The following is a 12176-nucleotide window of genomic DNA, read 5'->3' as shown; positions in this document are numbered from 1 at the left end:
CTGAGGGAGATTCAGAGACACGGAACCTGTTTTCATACGATCTGTGTTACTGTCTGAGGCGTCTGAGGGCACAGCCCGCTGCCCAGAGCGGCCCTGGGTAAAGAGCAGGGACGGACGGTACCACGAGACACCAGGAGGCGAACCCACCTGTGGGTGGGCAGAGGCGGGCAGTGCTCTTCCCTGGATCTGAGGGGCGAGGCCTGGGTGCAGCTCTCAGCTTCCCTCTGGAGTCAGCCGGATGCCTCCCGTGCCGGCGGATGCAGAGCTCCCTCTCTGTCTGCCTCCCCTGTGTCTCCACGTGGACCCCACTCTTGGTCCCCATCCCCCGCCCTGCCCTTCAGTGCATTCCCCCCACACCTGGGACTCCCCTTGTGCAGCCCCTCGTCTGGGGTCACATCACACTGTGCCCACCGGCCAGGAAGCCCTGAAGACAGCCCTGCCTTCCCCCTGCCCCCCACTCTCCAGCAGGTGCCCCTGGGCGTCAGGTGGCAGCTTGAGAAAGGGCTTATGAGGCTCTTTCCCTGCCGTTCGTATTTGGATGTTCCCACATTTTTGCTGTTACAAATAGTTCCCGAAATGAACTGTCCTTGTAGATAAACCTCTTCACATGCATCATCGCTTACTTACTTGGGGTAACTTTGTAGAAGTAGGAATGCTGGCTTACAGGCCTGCATCATTTTGAGATTGGCAGCACATGTGACCTCATACCCTCCGGGAAGGCCGGCTGGGCCAACGCGTGAGGACAGAACCCGTCCCTGTGCCGCACCGTCTTTTAACCTCTTTGCCAACGCGAGGGCCCTAACTGACCGTGATTTGAACTCATGATGCAAAGAACTAATGTTATGCGTCTGTCCCTAAACGTCTTGTTGTAGGTTGGGTACAAATTGACTTCCACGTGGGTAACCCTGTTTTATTACTTGACTTTATTTAAAACTAAAAAAACCTTTAAAACAATTCTCTGTCCTTGTGGTGGAACTGAAGAGGATGCCAGCCCCTGAGGGAGAAGCCAGAGCCTCCCCGGGTAGCTCAGTGCACGCCCTGCCTCCTGCCCCTCTTCAAGATCTGCCCCAGTCGCCTCCTGCTGCACCTTGCTCGAGAGTCCCGGCCTCGCTTCATGCCACCACTGTGGTGACTCAGAGGATTTCAGCACCAAGGAGTCACTCGACTCCAGGGCAGCTCATCCGAGTACCCGCGTCCCTCTGAGGACCCCTGTGTTCTCGCGCTCCGCGCCGGGCCCCGCTGCCGTCCTCCGCCCAGGCTCAGCCCATCCTGCCCGCTTGGCACTGCGCCTGCCTCGGGGCGGCGGGGTCGGGCTGCGGGAAGCGGTCATAACCTGGAGAGTTGAACGCAGCCGTCCTCTCACTGGCTCCTCTAAGCGGGGCTTCCCTCCCCTCCCGCTCGCCCCCCCGCGCCCTGGGAGGCCCCTCTGGGGGGCTGCGTGACCTCCACGCAGCACAGAGAGATTCTGTTTGGGAAACAATCCTTTTTTTTTTCAACTACAGGATTTGAAAGCTATCACTGAAAACTGGTAGTCCTGCATTCTTAACCTGCAAATATCTTTGGGAACAAGATTGCACTTGTGAGAAGCCAAGCCTGCAATTGCCTGCATCATAAAATCATCCAAAACATTCACGAGTCCCACCTCGGGCTAAGCCGGGAAGGGGGGTGGTAACCCAGCCTAAGTCTAAGTCAGCCCCTGGCCTCGCCTGGTCCGCAGTGTCGATGAGGGCTCCGTGCCCTGCGACGCCCCTGCCGTCCCCCCAGCGCCGGGCATCCCTGTGACAGCCCCTCCCCCCGGCCCAGCAAGAGTTATGTCACTCTGAATGAAAGGAGATTGTTCAAGGGAATTCCCACCGCATACGCTCAGAAACTGTAAAGACAGCCGTGTCTAGAGAAGGTTCCTCCGAGTCCCTCTTTCCTGATGTGCTTTCTCACCGCCCCCAACCCTCCCAGTTGTCAGGGTTCACATGGAGCTGCTATAAAAGATGCATAACGGAATAGACTTGTCCCAGACTAGTGTTCATTGCGACGCACTGACTGTGCAATCGCCTGGCAATGCCCAGAAAGGGCGGAAGTCGCGTGTGTCCCCCACCTCAGAGACCACGCTCCATCCAGGTGGAGTGCAGGACCTCCGGAAGCGCCTCCAGTCTCGGTCACCACTGAAGGAGGAGGCGACCCTAAACACACCTGAGAGCCAGCCAGGAGGTGCCCAGTTCCCAGCAAGAGGAGGGGCGGCCGGGGTGGGGGCAGCCTGGGGACTCCACATCCCGTCCCCACAGGGGCGCACCGCTCAAGGTCCCCTCGTCCTAAGCGTGGCTTCCTGTGCCCTGTGCCGCCCACCGGATCCGCCAGGAGAACGCTCCTCCCCCGAGACCCGCGTCCCCTGTCTGTCTCCACTTCCTGCTGCCTGGCCGGACTCGGCATCCCTGCGGGAGAGGCTGTCCACCCAGAGGGCGTTGGACAAAATCGGGTGGCGTCCAGGTCATCCTGCCCTGGGCCGTGTGCACCCGTTTCCTGTCCCCACCCCCAGGTCTCGGTGTGGAGGAGGGCACAGTGGCTCAGAGCCCAGGGCGGCGAGCAGGGACGGAGCAGGCAGAGGGGTGGGCACGTCCTCTCTCCGGTGGCAGCAGGGGCCGAGCCACCGCCTCCTAGTGGGCGCGGTCAGCCTGGAGCTCAGGCCCGTCCAGAGACTAATGAAAACCATCTGGTCCTTAATCACCTTTAGAATACAACGGAGTCAGAAGAGGACTAAGACAGACCCTGTGATCTCAGTGACACATCATACAAAACCCCAACGAGCACTTTTGCTTGAGGTGTCACGCTAAATGCCACACGATCACCCCACGCTTCCCACTCGGTCCTGGGGGCAACCAGGGGCATGACCTCCCATCTCATCCGAGATCCGCTGTCCCTCCAATGGAGGAAGTCAGGGTTTAGGGAAATCAAGAAACTTCCTCCACGCAGCAAAGTGGTACAGAGCCAGGCCACGCTCAGCCCTCGCCTGGTTCTAATGGCAGAGGCCTCTCCTCACGGTCGCGGATGGGGACACCTACTCTCCTTGCTGCTCGGGGTGACCGAGGACAGCTCCCTTCAGAGGCTTCCTGCTTCCCTTCCTGGCGGCCGGGCCCCCATGTGGTTTATGCGCACAGAGGGGACCGCCGATCCTCTCCAGGGCTCTTCACGTCAGAAACACCTGGGAATGTTCTTTCTTTAGTTGAATTTCCAGTTTGCATGTAAAGGCGTCCGTTTCCGGAACCAAGAGGAGTCAGGACACTAGGCTGGGCCCCGCCCAGCCACGAGGGCAGCCACGCACAAAGGGGGGGGCATGAGGAGAGGTGAGGCCACTGCGGGCTGGAGGGGGAACGGCAGACGTCCTCTGGGATGGGGAGGGCTGGACCCCTCACACAGGCCAGGGCAGCGTCACAGAGATTTCCATCTGGAGAAGCAGATGCCAAGGAGCCGAGGCCACGTGGTCCAGCAGCAAATGCAGAAGTGGTGACGTGGCTCTCGCCAAGTGCCGGGAACCAGCCCAAGGACCCCAGCTGTGGGGAAGGGCAGGTTTGCACCAGGCCCCGACTGCGGTCCTGCTCTGACGGCCCGACACGGGCCACGTGGACTTGAACATCTGACATAAGTGCAGAGTGATTTGTGGACGGCGGGGGCCAGAGTGTGCACCGTGCATCGAGGCTGAGAGGAGAAGCTGTGGTCCCATCAGGACACTGTGATTGGGGCTGTCCTGGCAAAGCTGGGCCGACGGTCACCCTACCCACAGGCTACAGATTACTCCACAAGTGCATCTCAGGTAAAGTGGGAAAAGCGCCTACTCTCTCTGCCTCCATTTCACCTCACAGGGTCTTTGAGGATGAGTAAGAATAAGTCTACAGTGCCGTTTTGTAAACTGTAAAGTGTGATATGAATATGAGATTAATAAAGGTATGCGGTGGACATGAGGGCCAGTGTTCTCACCGGGGGCTCGTAGGTGTTGAATAAATAAGAACACAGGCAGGGCTCCCCTGGTGGTGCAGTGGTTAAGAATCTGCCTGCCAATGCAGGGGACACGGGTTCGAGCCCTGGTCTGGGAAGATCCCACATGCCGCAGAGCAACTAAGCCCGTGAGCCACAACTACTGAAGCCCGCGTGCCTAGAGCCCGTGCTCTGCAACAAGAGAAGCCACCGCAATGAGAAGCCCGTGCACCGCAACGAAGAGTAGCCCCCGCTCGCCGCAACTAGATAAGGTTCACTCACAGCAACAAAGACCCAACGCAGCCAAAAATAAAAACAAATAAATAAATAAATTTATAAAAAAAAAAAAGTACAGGCAAACTTGACTTGAAGAACCCAGCTCTGGGTCCTCCCTGTGGACAAATGTGGGGCATCGCTTAAATGACGGAGCCAAAGGCAGTTGAAGGATGTCTCTAGAAATACCTTCAATAATCTAATGTATTTAGAGAAATGAATCTCATGAAGCCAGGATAAAACTCCAATGGAAGCATCACTAGGATTTTCATGAATATGACACTCTTGGAGTCTGGTTTAACGAAATTGCCCCCCTGTTAACACACACACACACACACACACACACACACACGCACGCACACACACACAACCACCCTCATCACAGACTCACAGACACATACAGTAGTTGATTCCCTTCAAGAGGAACATTCAAGTCCCTTGCATTTTCCTCTCACCCCAAGACACCACTAACCCCAAAGCAGTCGGCACCGCCCGGCTAACATCTCTTCCGGACAAACCACACTCAAAGCTCAATGCTCTTGCTGTGCTGGCTCTAAGGTGCTGAAATATTACAGAGGAATTAACAGGATATAGGGTTTGCATGAAAGCACAAGAGCCTGAAAGCCCACTGAGTAAACATGAGCTTGAGTCCAAGTTATGTGAGCTCGAACCAGCCAAGTTCATACCTGGGTCTGCTTGCCATGTTCCTAAATGGGACAGTGTAAATTTGACTAAGTGCAGAACAGGCTTCTTGCCTCCTTGAATTTCTAAATATGACTTGTGCTGATTTTGACTCGTATAAATTCAGGAACGAACACAGCAGCCCTAGAAACTAGGGTCAGTCATCAGCTGGGAAGTGGAGGCACCTCCTTCTTGCCAAGGACTCTGAAAGCCGTCCTGGTGGATTTGTGCACGGTGCCCCCAGGTCCGGTGTCTGCGGACCACAAGCCAGGTGAGAAGAGTCCCACTGTCCCACCTGCAGGGAGCACACAGTCCAGGAAATCGGAGCCGCTGTTGTCTCGGAAAGAAGGAGGTGGGGAGGGGGAGATGGAGGGAAAGGAGGACAGGCAGAAGGGGGGGGAGGAGGGGGCGGAGGAGAGTCCCTGGCTGGGAGCACCGTTTTCACAGCGTGAATTGGTTTTAAAGGAAACAGGTAAGATGGAGAGTCAAGGGGCGGCATGTCCCCCCCTCGCCGTGCCGGGTAGGAAATCCTGGCCATGCAGAGTCTCGCCACCGCGGGCAGAGCAGGATGCAGAGCAGGCCAGGGCCTGCAGCTCAGCGCCAGGTATGCGGCCCCGCGGCAGGCGCACCCACGGCAGGTGCAGCGCAGCCAGTGCCACGGCCCCGGGACGGGAGCCCTGCAGGTGCGGTTGGGGCACGTCCCGGGTCTGCAGGAAAGCCACGCGGCTGCCGAACAGCCGAGCGCCCTCTGCCCGCAGGTCCCGGGGTGCAGTGGGGGTGACGCCCACAGCGGCTCCGGGACGGGGCGCGGGCAGAGGGGTCCCCGGGTCTCCTCTCGGCAGAGGCCTCCCTGGATCCCCGGCGCTGCCCGCCCAGCCCTCGCTCCGGCACCCTCTCCGTCCACCCTCGGCCATCCCTGGGCACGCGGCTCCCCCAGCATCCCGGCCCCGTGCTCAGAAGCCCCAGAGCCTCCAGCCGCCACCCGAGTCCCCTTGGTGGGCCCAGGAGCCACTGCGCGTTCACACCCACCCACCCTGGGGGAGACTCGTGGTTCTTTGTCGAACGGCCGCTCAGCCCCGATCCCGACCTGTAGTCAGAGGCCGTTTTGCAAATAAGCAACTACCGAGCACAGCTGGGGAAATGGCGGCGCGGGACGTCTTCAGGCTCCCAGCGCGTGGTAGGGGGGCTCCCAGCCCCAGGGTGAGGCTGCTAGACTCTAGGGGCAGGGTGTGGGCATGGCCAGGGCACCTTACACCGTCAAAGATCCCACGTGGCTCCGAGGCTGCGGAATCGCTCCAGGGCTGGGTCCAGGGCCCCGGCAGGACGGAGTGGCTGGGAAGGAACGTGTGGGCACAAAGAAGAGGGCGCCCAACGGCAGCGAGTGACAAGGGGGCGGCGGGAGCTGCCGGGCCTTCAAACCACCCGAGTGGCCCAGCTCAGGGCCTCAGAGCCCTGAGTCCGCCGTGTCGGGAGAGGCCCAGGAGGGGGGCAGCATGGTGGGCAGAGGGGGCCAGCAGGAGGGGTGGGCAGACCCGGCTCCTCGCAGGCCCTGAGCCCTGTGGCCCACGGGCCGGGGAGGCCTCACACTTTTCCTGGGTCTCTCCTCTGACTCCACGCCTCCCCTGAGCTCCCGGCGGGAGGGCTGCACCTGGGCAGGTGGGCAGAGGGACTCCCACGGAGGGCGAGGGTGACGGGCTGCAGCCCCCTCGGGTGACTGTCTCCTGGCAGCCCCACCCGCCCCCTGTGATCTTGGTGCCCGCGGTCCACCCAGGGCGGCTGCTCCAGCCAAGCCCTGTCGGGACCTGCTGCTGCGGGGGAGGAATGCCAGGCGGTCACGTCCCTCAGATACAGATGGGGTGAGTAGTCTCAGAAAAATCAGAATCAGGACGATTCTGGGACCCTGGGATCCAGAGGTTGTGATCTGAGGCTTTTCTCCCGGAGTACACAGAGCTGCAGGCGGTGCAGCCCTTCACCTGGGCCTGGGCGGGGGGTGGGGGGGGGCAGGGGGCAGGTGAGCTGCAGGGGCCCTGAGCCCCCACCCTGCCAGCCCTGGGGCTCCCCTGTGTCCCCAGGGTCAGCAGATGAGCTTCTGGTCGGGCACCGGGCCGGAGCCCCTCTGCGCACCCGGTCCCGGGGCCCCAGGTCCCTCCGGGCCTCACTTCCCCCCACACACGGAGTGTGGGCCATAGGGATGCCCTCCCGCAGGGCATGGGACCCAGGGAGGGGGCAGACGAGGTGCACCCAGAGGGCACCGGGCACAAGACAGACGCTCCGTCCAGGTCGGCCCTGGGCTCAGCCGCGCAGAAGATTTCCCATGAAGGAAGGTTTGGTGCTTTGGCTGCGTGTCAGGGACTTGGACCCGCCGGGCTCTCGGGAGGGGCAGGGAGACCGGGACTCCTCGTTCACCCTCAGCAGGCAGACCCGCTCGCAGGGGCCCCTCCAGGGGTGGGTGTCTCAGGGGGGGTGCCTGGAGGAGCCGGTGTCGGGGGGAGTGGTGTCCTCGGACAGGAGGGAAAATGCCTTCCCTGCACGTGACTCGGCGACACGGTGATACGCTCTCCTTCCCCAAGCTCCCTCCTCAGCACTGTCGCGTCCCAGGAGCACACAGGTGACAGGTGACGTCCAGGGACAACCTCCTGTGCCTGCCGTTGACCTCCGACCCTGTCACTGCTGAGTGGGTCTGAGCGCTTGTCTCTGGTCCCAGTGTGAGCTGTGGTCTTGCATATGCGTGTGTGCATATGTGTCTGTGTGTATGTGGTCTGCGTGGACTTGTGTCTGCGTGTCACGTGTGTCTGTGTGTGTAGGCATGCCTGTTCACGCACATGCACCTGCACTCCCCCAGCAGGCCTCCTCCCTCAGACGCTGGCACCCTCGCCCTCGGCCCCGCCTGCTGTGCCCTCACCTGGCGTCCTAGTGGCACCTCCAGGTGTGAGTACAGGCATCCCCTCCCACCTCTCTCCGTGTCCCCCCAGGAGAGGGTGAGGGTGAGGGGCACATAGCCTTGGGGGCTGGGGCTCAGCCTCCGCCCTCGAGGCCATCCCGCAGAAGCGGCTCTACCCCTGGGTGGAGGTGCCACCCCGCGAGGACCCGGGGCTGCTGATCTCAGAGAGGATGGGCAAGCCAACCCCGTGCAGCAAGGCTCACAAACAACAGGGTCGTCCTGAGCTGCTCCCTTGAATTCCTCTGGAAGAATCCTCAACCCTGAAAAGTGTGAACAGGTCGGGGCGGGGCACAGCCGTCCCCCAGAGCCCACGGGGGGCAGGGTGAATGGGGGTAGGGGGAGGCAGGAGGGAAGGACTGAGTGATGAGAACAACGGGGGAAGGACAGCAGGAGCCTTGTTTTCCTCGGGGCCGCCAGGCAGGTGAGGACATGCGTGTCCTGGGGGACATGAAGGGGCAGCTGAGCACAGGCTCCGCAGAGCAGGACCGGGCCGCCTGGCTCAGTGGGGTCCCAGGCCCCCCACCCCGGGCACACGTCTCGTAACCCAGGGCAGGTGGCACAGAGCTCTCGGGTGGACAGACCCCTCCCTCGGCGCCAGCAGGAGTGACAGGCAGTGGCCCAGGTGAGCACGACAGAGCACCTGGCCGTGGGGGGAGCCATGTGCAGGGCCCGGGGCTCATCCAGGTCCAGCAAACGCCGGTCTGAGGGAGGCGGCCCCTCTGCCCGCAAGGGGAATGAGGCCGCGGAGCACCTGCACGGCCCCGGGTGCGGCCACAGCTCAGGAAGCTGCTTAGGATGCAGACGCGCGCCGCACGCGCCGGGCTGGTCCCTCAGTGACGCACGAGGTGTGGGGAGCTCGCTCGGCCTCACGCCTGGAGACCAGTGGGGCCCTGCGGGGATTTCACAACACGCCACGGGCGGCAAAAGGAATCACGTATTTGGCCTGGAGAAGTGAAAACTGAGGCTTCATTTGATTGCAGGGGCCCTAAAAGAACAGCAACAAGAAAACGTGGGTGGGGGACAGTCATCCAGATGTTAACCTAATCGTACGCACACCTAACGGCATTTTTTAAAACGCAAAACAGCATCCATTGCAGCCAGAAATTATTTGTCAAGACACAGCGAGGGGACTTCCCTGGTGGCGCAGTGGTTAAGAATCCGCCTGCCAATGCAGGGGGCACGGGTTTGAGCCCTGGTCCGGGAAGATCCCACATGCCACGGAGCAACTAAGCCCGTGCACCACAACTACTGAGCCTGCGCTCTAGAGCCTGTGAGCCACAACTACTGAGCCCGCGTGCCACAACTACTGAAGCCTGTGAGCCTAGAGCCCATGCTCTGCAACAAGAGAGGCCACCCTCTCAATGAGAAGCCCGCACACCACAACAAAGAGTAGCCTCCGCTCACCACAACTAGAGAAAGCCTGCGCGCAGCAATGAAGACCGAAGGCAGCCAAAAATAAAGAAATAAAGACACAGCGAAGAGGATGGTCCTCATAGACTGGAAGGTGGGGGATGGGGGCTTATGATGGGGGAGGGTGGAGCTGCTGCACCCTCGAGGGGCTGCCAGGAAACCCCACAGTGGGAGGTTTCACCCCAGTAGAGCACCACATGGACAAGTGGCCACTCACCCGCAGGTGCAGCCACAGATGAGCACGGAGACGCCAGGGGCCTCCGCAGACGCCCCAGAAACCCCACGCGTGTCTTCACGTCCCCACACTGTCCCGACCTCCCCTGGGAGCCGAGCAACAGGGCCCTGTGCTTGCTGTGTCCTCCGGCCGAGATTTAACCCCACAAGAAAATGCTCCTCCCCCAAGACACACATCATGGTGTCGACTTTCACCCCCTCCGGCCTGGTCAGCCAGCAGGACCCCCACCACATGGCCCAGCCACACGCACACACACACGCGCACACACGCAAACACATGCACACGCACACACACGTGCACACACACAGGGTCCCTGTGTGAGGGGTTCCCAGCAAGAGGACGTTTGGAGGAAGGCGTGAAATAGGACGCTTCCTCCACAGCTCCGCCCCGGCTCCCGCCCCCCCGCGGGGTCTAGCGCCCTGCAGCCCCAACAAATCCACCGAGCGCGAAGGACATACAAATGCCTACATGAAAAATTCCAACCAGGAAACGAGATGTTAAACTCCCACCACTGGCGAACACTCTGTGCAAGTCAGTCACTGCTGCGGTCAGAAGAGCTAGTGGCGGGTGCCCTGTCATCAGCAGAAAAGCCTTCCCGCCGCTCTGTCACTGGTGGCACATCACAGAAGCAGGACGATGGAAAGCCCTGCAGTCAAGTCCTGGCCCATGAGGCAGGCGGTGGGTGGCGCCCGGAGTGGCCTCGGAGCCTCAGCGGGGTCCCCGCTCCCCTCCCGTCCCCGCACGCCGCCCCCGGGTGTGTGCCGTTCCTTGCTTCTCAGCAGCCCTCTCCCGTCGCCCTGAGCAAGCCCATCCCTGTAGATGTCTCTCAGAGCCCAGGAAAATTACCAGACTGTTCAAGGGCCAGGAGCAAACAGCACTCGGCTTTACGTAAAGCTTGTGTGCTGGTTCTGACAGGGAAGCACGACTGGCTGTCCCCGAAGAGCCGTCCAGCCTCAGCAAAGCCCTGTTTCCCCGACGATCGGTGTCCCCTCCTCCAGGGCCAGCCCCTGGGCCTGAGCAGTTAGAGCCAGCGGGCATCACCATCAGTTTGCTCTCGAGAAGCCGCGATAAGCAGGGGAGCTGACAGCAGCAGCAGGACGAAGGCGAGGTCACGATGGGCCGTGCGGGGGGGAGGCAGAGGGGGAGCCCCCCGTCGCCGTGCCGGGTAGGAAATCCTGGCCATGCAGAGTCTCGCCACCGCGGGCAGAGCAGGATGCGGAGCAGGCCGGGGCCTGCAGCCCAGCGCCAGGTATGCGGCCCCGCGGCAGGCGCACCCACGGCAGGTGCAGCGCAGCCAGTGCCACGGCCCCGGGACGGGAGCCCTGCAGGTGCGGTCGGGACACGTCCCGGGTCTGCAGGAAAGCCATGCGGCTGCCGAACAGCCGAGCGCCCTCTGCCCGCAGGTCCCGGGGTGCAGTGGGGGTGACGCCCGCAGCGGCTCCGGGACGGGGCGCGGGCGGAGGGGTCCCCGGGGCTCCTCTCGGCAGAGGCCTCGCCGGACCCCCGGCGCTGCCCGCCCAGCCCTCGCACCGGCACCCTCTCCGTCCACCCTCGGCCATCCCTGGGCACGCGGCTCCCCCAGCATCCCGGCCCCGTGCTCAGAAGCCCCGGAGCCTCCAGCTGCCACCCGAGTCCCCTTGGCGGGCCCAGGAGCCACTGCGCGTTCACACCCACCCACCCTGGGGGGACTCGGGGTCCTTTGTTGAAGGGCCGCTCAGCCCTCTGGGAGGGATCTCCTCTCCTTGATGTGACGTCAGAAACCAGACAGAGACCCCTGCTCCCCACGCACGTGCCCATCCAGCGCTCTGCTTCCTCCAAAAGCCTTGATCCTCACGCAGGATTTACCATTTCTGTCAGTTATGCTGTGAGAAAACGGGAGACGTAGCGCTCAGCGGAGGGATGAAAACCTAGAAGACAGCGTCCCATCAGCCACCCCATCGCCGCAGCTGCACTAGTTACTCACCCCCCTCAGCACCCCCGCAGGGAAGCCAGGCTTAGCACGCTGCACGTCACCACACTGCCCGTCTCTGCTTTTCTCTAATTTCCTGTTTAATTATCTTATGTTTTTTTCATTCTACAAGAACGTAGGTCCACGAACACATAGATCTCACCAGTCTTATTCATTCTTGTCCTCCTGGCTTTGCAGAGAGTTGGCGCTTAATAAATATTTGCTGAATGACTCGATGACTGAATCCCAAGGCCTGTGTTGTTGGAAAACCTCTTTCTGTGTGAGTTTGTGTGCCCAGGGTGACGCTGATTCCTGAGAAAGTCGTTGGGACACCAGTACGTACCCAGCAGCATAAAGTAGGGCAGAATTATCTCCCTGAGGTCCAAGGCAGCCCTGATGGCCCACAACTCACTGTGGGAGATCCAGAGCAGAGGTCAGTGGTTAATTCTGCCCATCATTTCAGGGGTGTCAGCGGTGACCTTTCATGGTGGTCACCAAACAAAATTAAAAATGGTCACTCATGGACTTCCCTGGTGGCACAGTGGTTAAGAATCCACCTGCCGATGCAGGGGACATGGTTTCGAGCCCTGGTCTGGGAAGATCCCACATGCCGCGGAGCAACTAAGCCTGTGCGCCACAACTACTGAGCCCGCACTCTAGAGCCTTCAAGCCACAACTACTGAGCCTGCGTGCCACAACTACTGAAGCCCATGCGCCTAGAGCCC

At 61.2% G+C, this 12176-nt stretch overlaps 1 protein-coding gene across 14 annotated transcripts; it reads left to right on the top strand.

The window, feature by feature from the left end:
- Positions 1–4611: 4611 nt before the first annotated feature.
- LOC309646811 (uncharacterized protein) lies at positions 4612–11687 on the top strand. Of its 14 annotated transcripts, none has more exons than XR_014255593.1 (6): positions 5686–6413; positions 6646–6773; positions 7488–7525; positions 7763–7845; positions 10419–10606; positions 11361–11687. XR_014255593.1 is itself a non-coding variant. In XM_082433461.1 (6 exons), exons 1-5 carry the CDS (start codon positions 6058–6060, stop codon positions 10585–10587), a joined length of 453 nt encoding a protein of 150 aa, XP_082289587.1. In that variant the 5' UTR covers positions 5686–6057; the 3' UTR covers positions 10588–10606; positions 11361–11687. The 14 variants fall into 14 exon arrangements, 5 of the variants coding, with proteins under 5 accessions (XP_082289587.1, XP_082289589.1, XP_082289588.1 ...); XM_082433461.1 differs by having other exon boundaries at positions 5686–6094; positions 7763–7843; XM_082433463.1 differs by having other exon boundaries at positions 5686–6094; positions 10502–11687.
- Positions 11688–12176: the final 489 nt, after the last annotated feature.

This window comes from Balaenoptera physalus, assembly GCF_965194825.1.
Source record: "Balaenoptera physalus genome assembly, chromosome: 17".
Taxonomy (NCBI): domain Eukaryota; kingdom Metazoa; phylum Chordata; class Mammalia; order Artiodactyla; family Balaenopteridae; genus Balaenoptera; species Balaenoptera physalus.
This window is presented reverse-complemented; position numbering and strand designations above follow the sequence as displayed.

Bases quoted from the DNA above. Each gene is read 5' to 3' on its own strand.
- LOC309646811 (XM_082433461.1), top strand. From the start codon at position 6,058: ATGGCGGCGCGGGACGTCTTCAGGCTCCCAGCGCGTG. The intron at 6,095-6,645 runs GTAGGGGGGCTC...GTCTCCTGGCAG, and splicing joins CTTCAGGCTCCCAGCGCGTG to CCCCACCCGCCCCCTGTGAT. The intron at 6,774-7,487 runs GTGAGTAGTCTC...TCCTTCCCCAAG, and splicing joins GTCCCTCAGATACAGATGGG to CTCCCTCCTCAGCACTGTCG.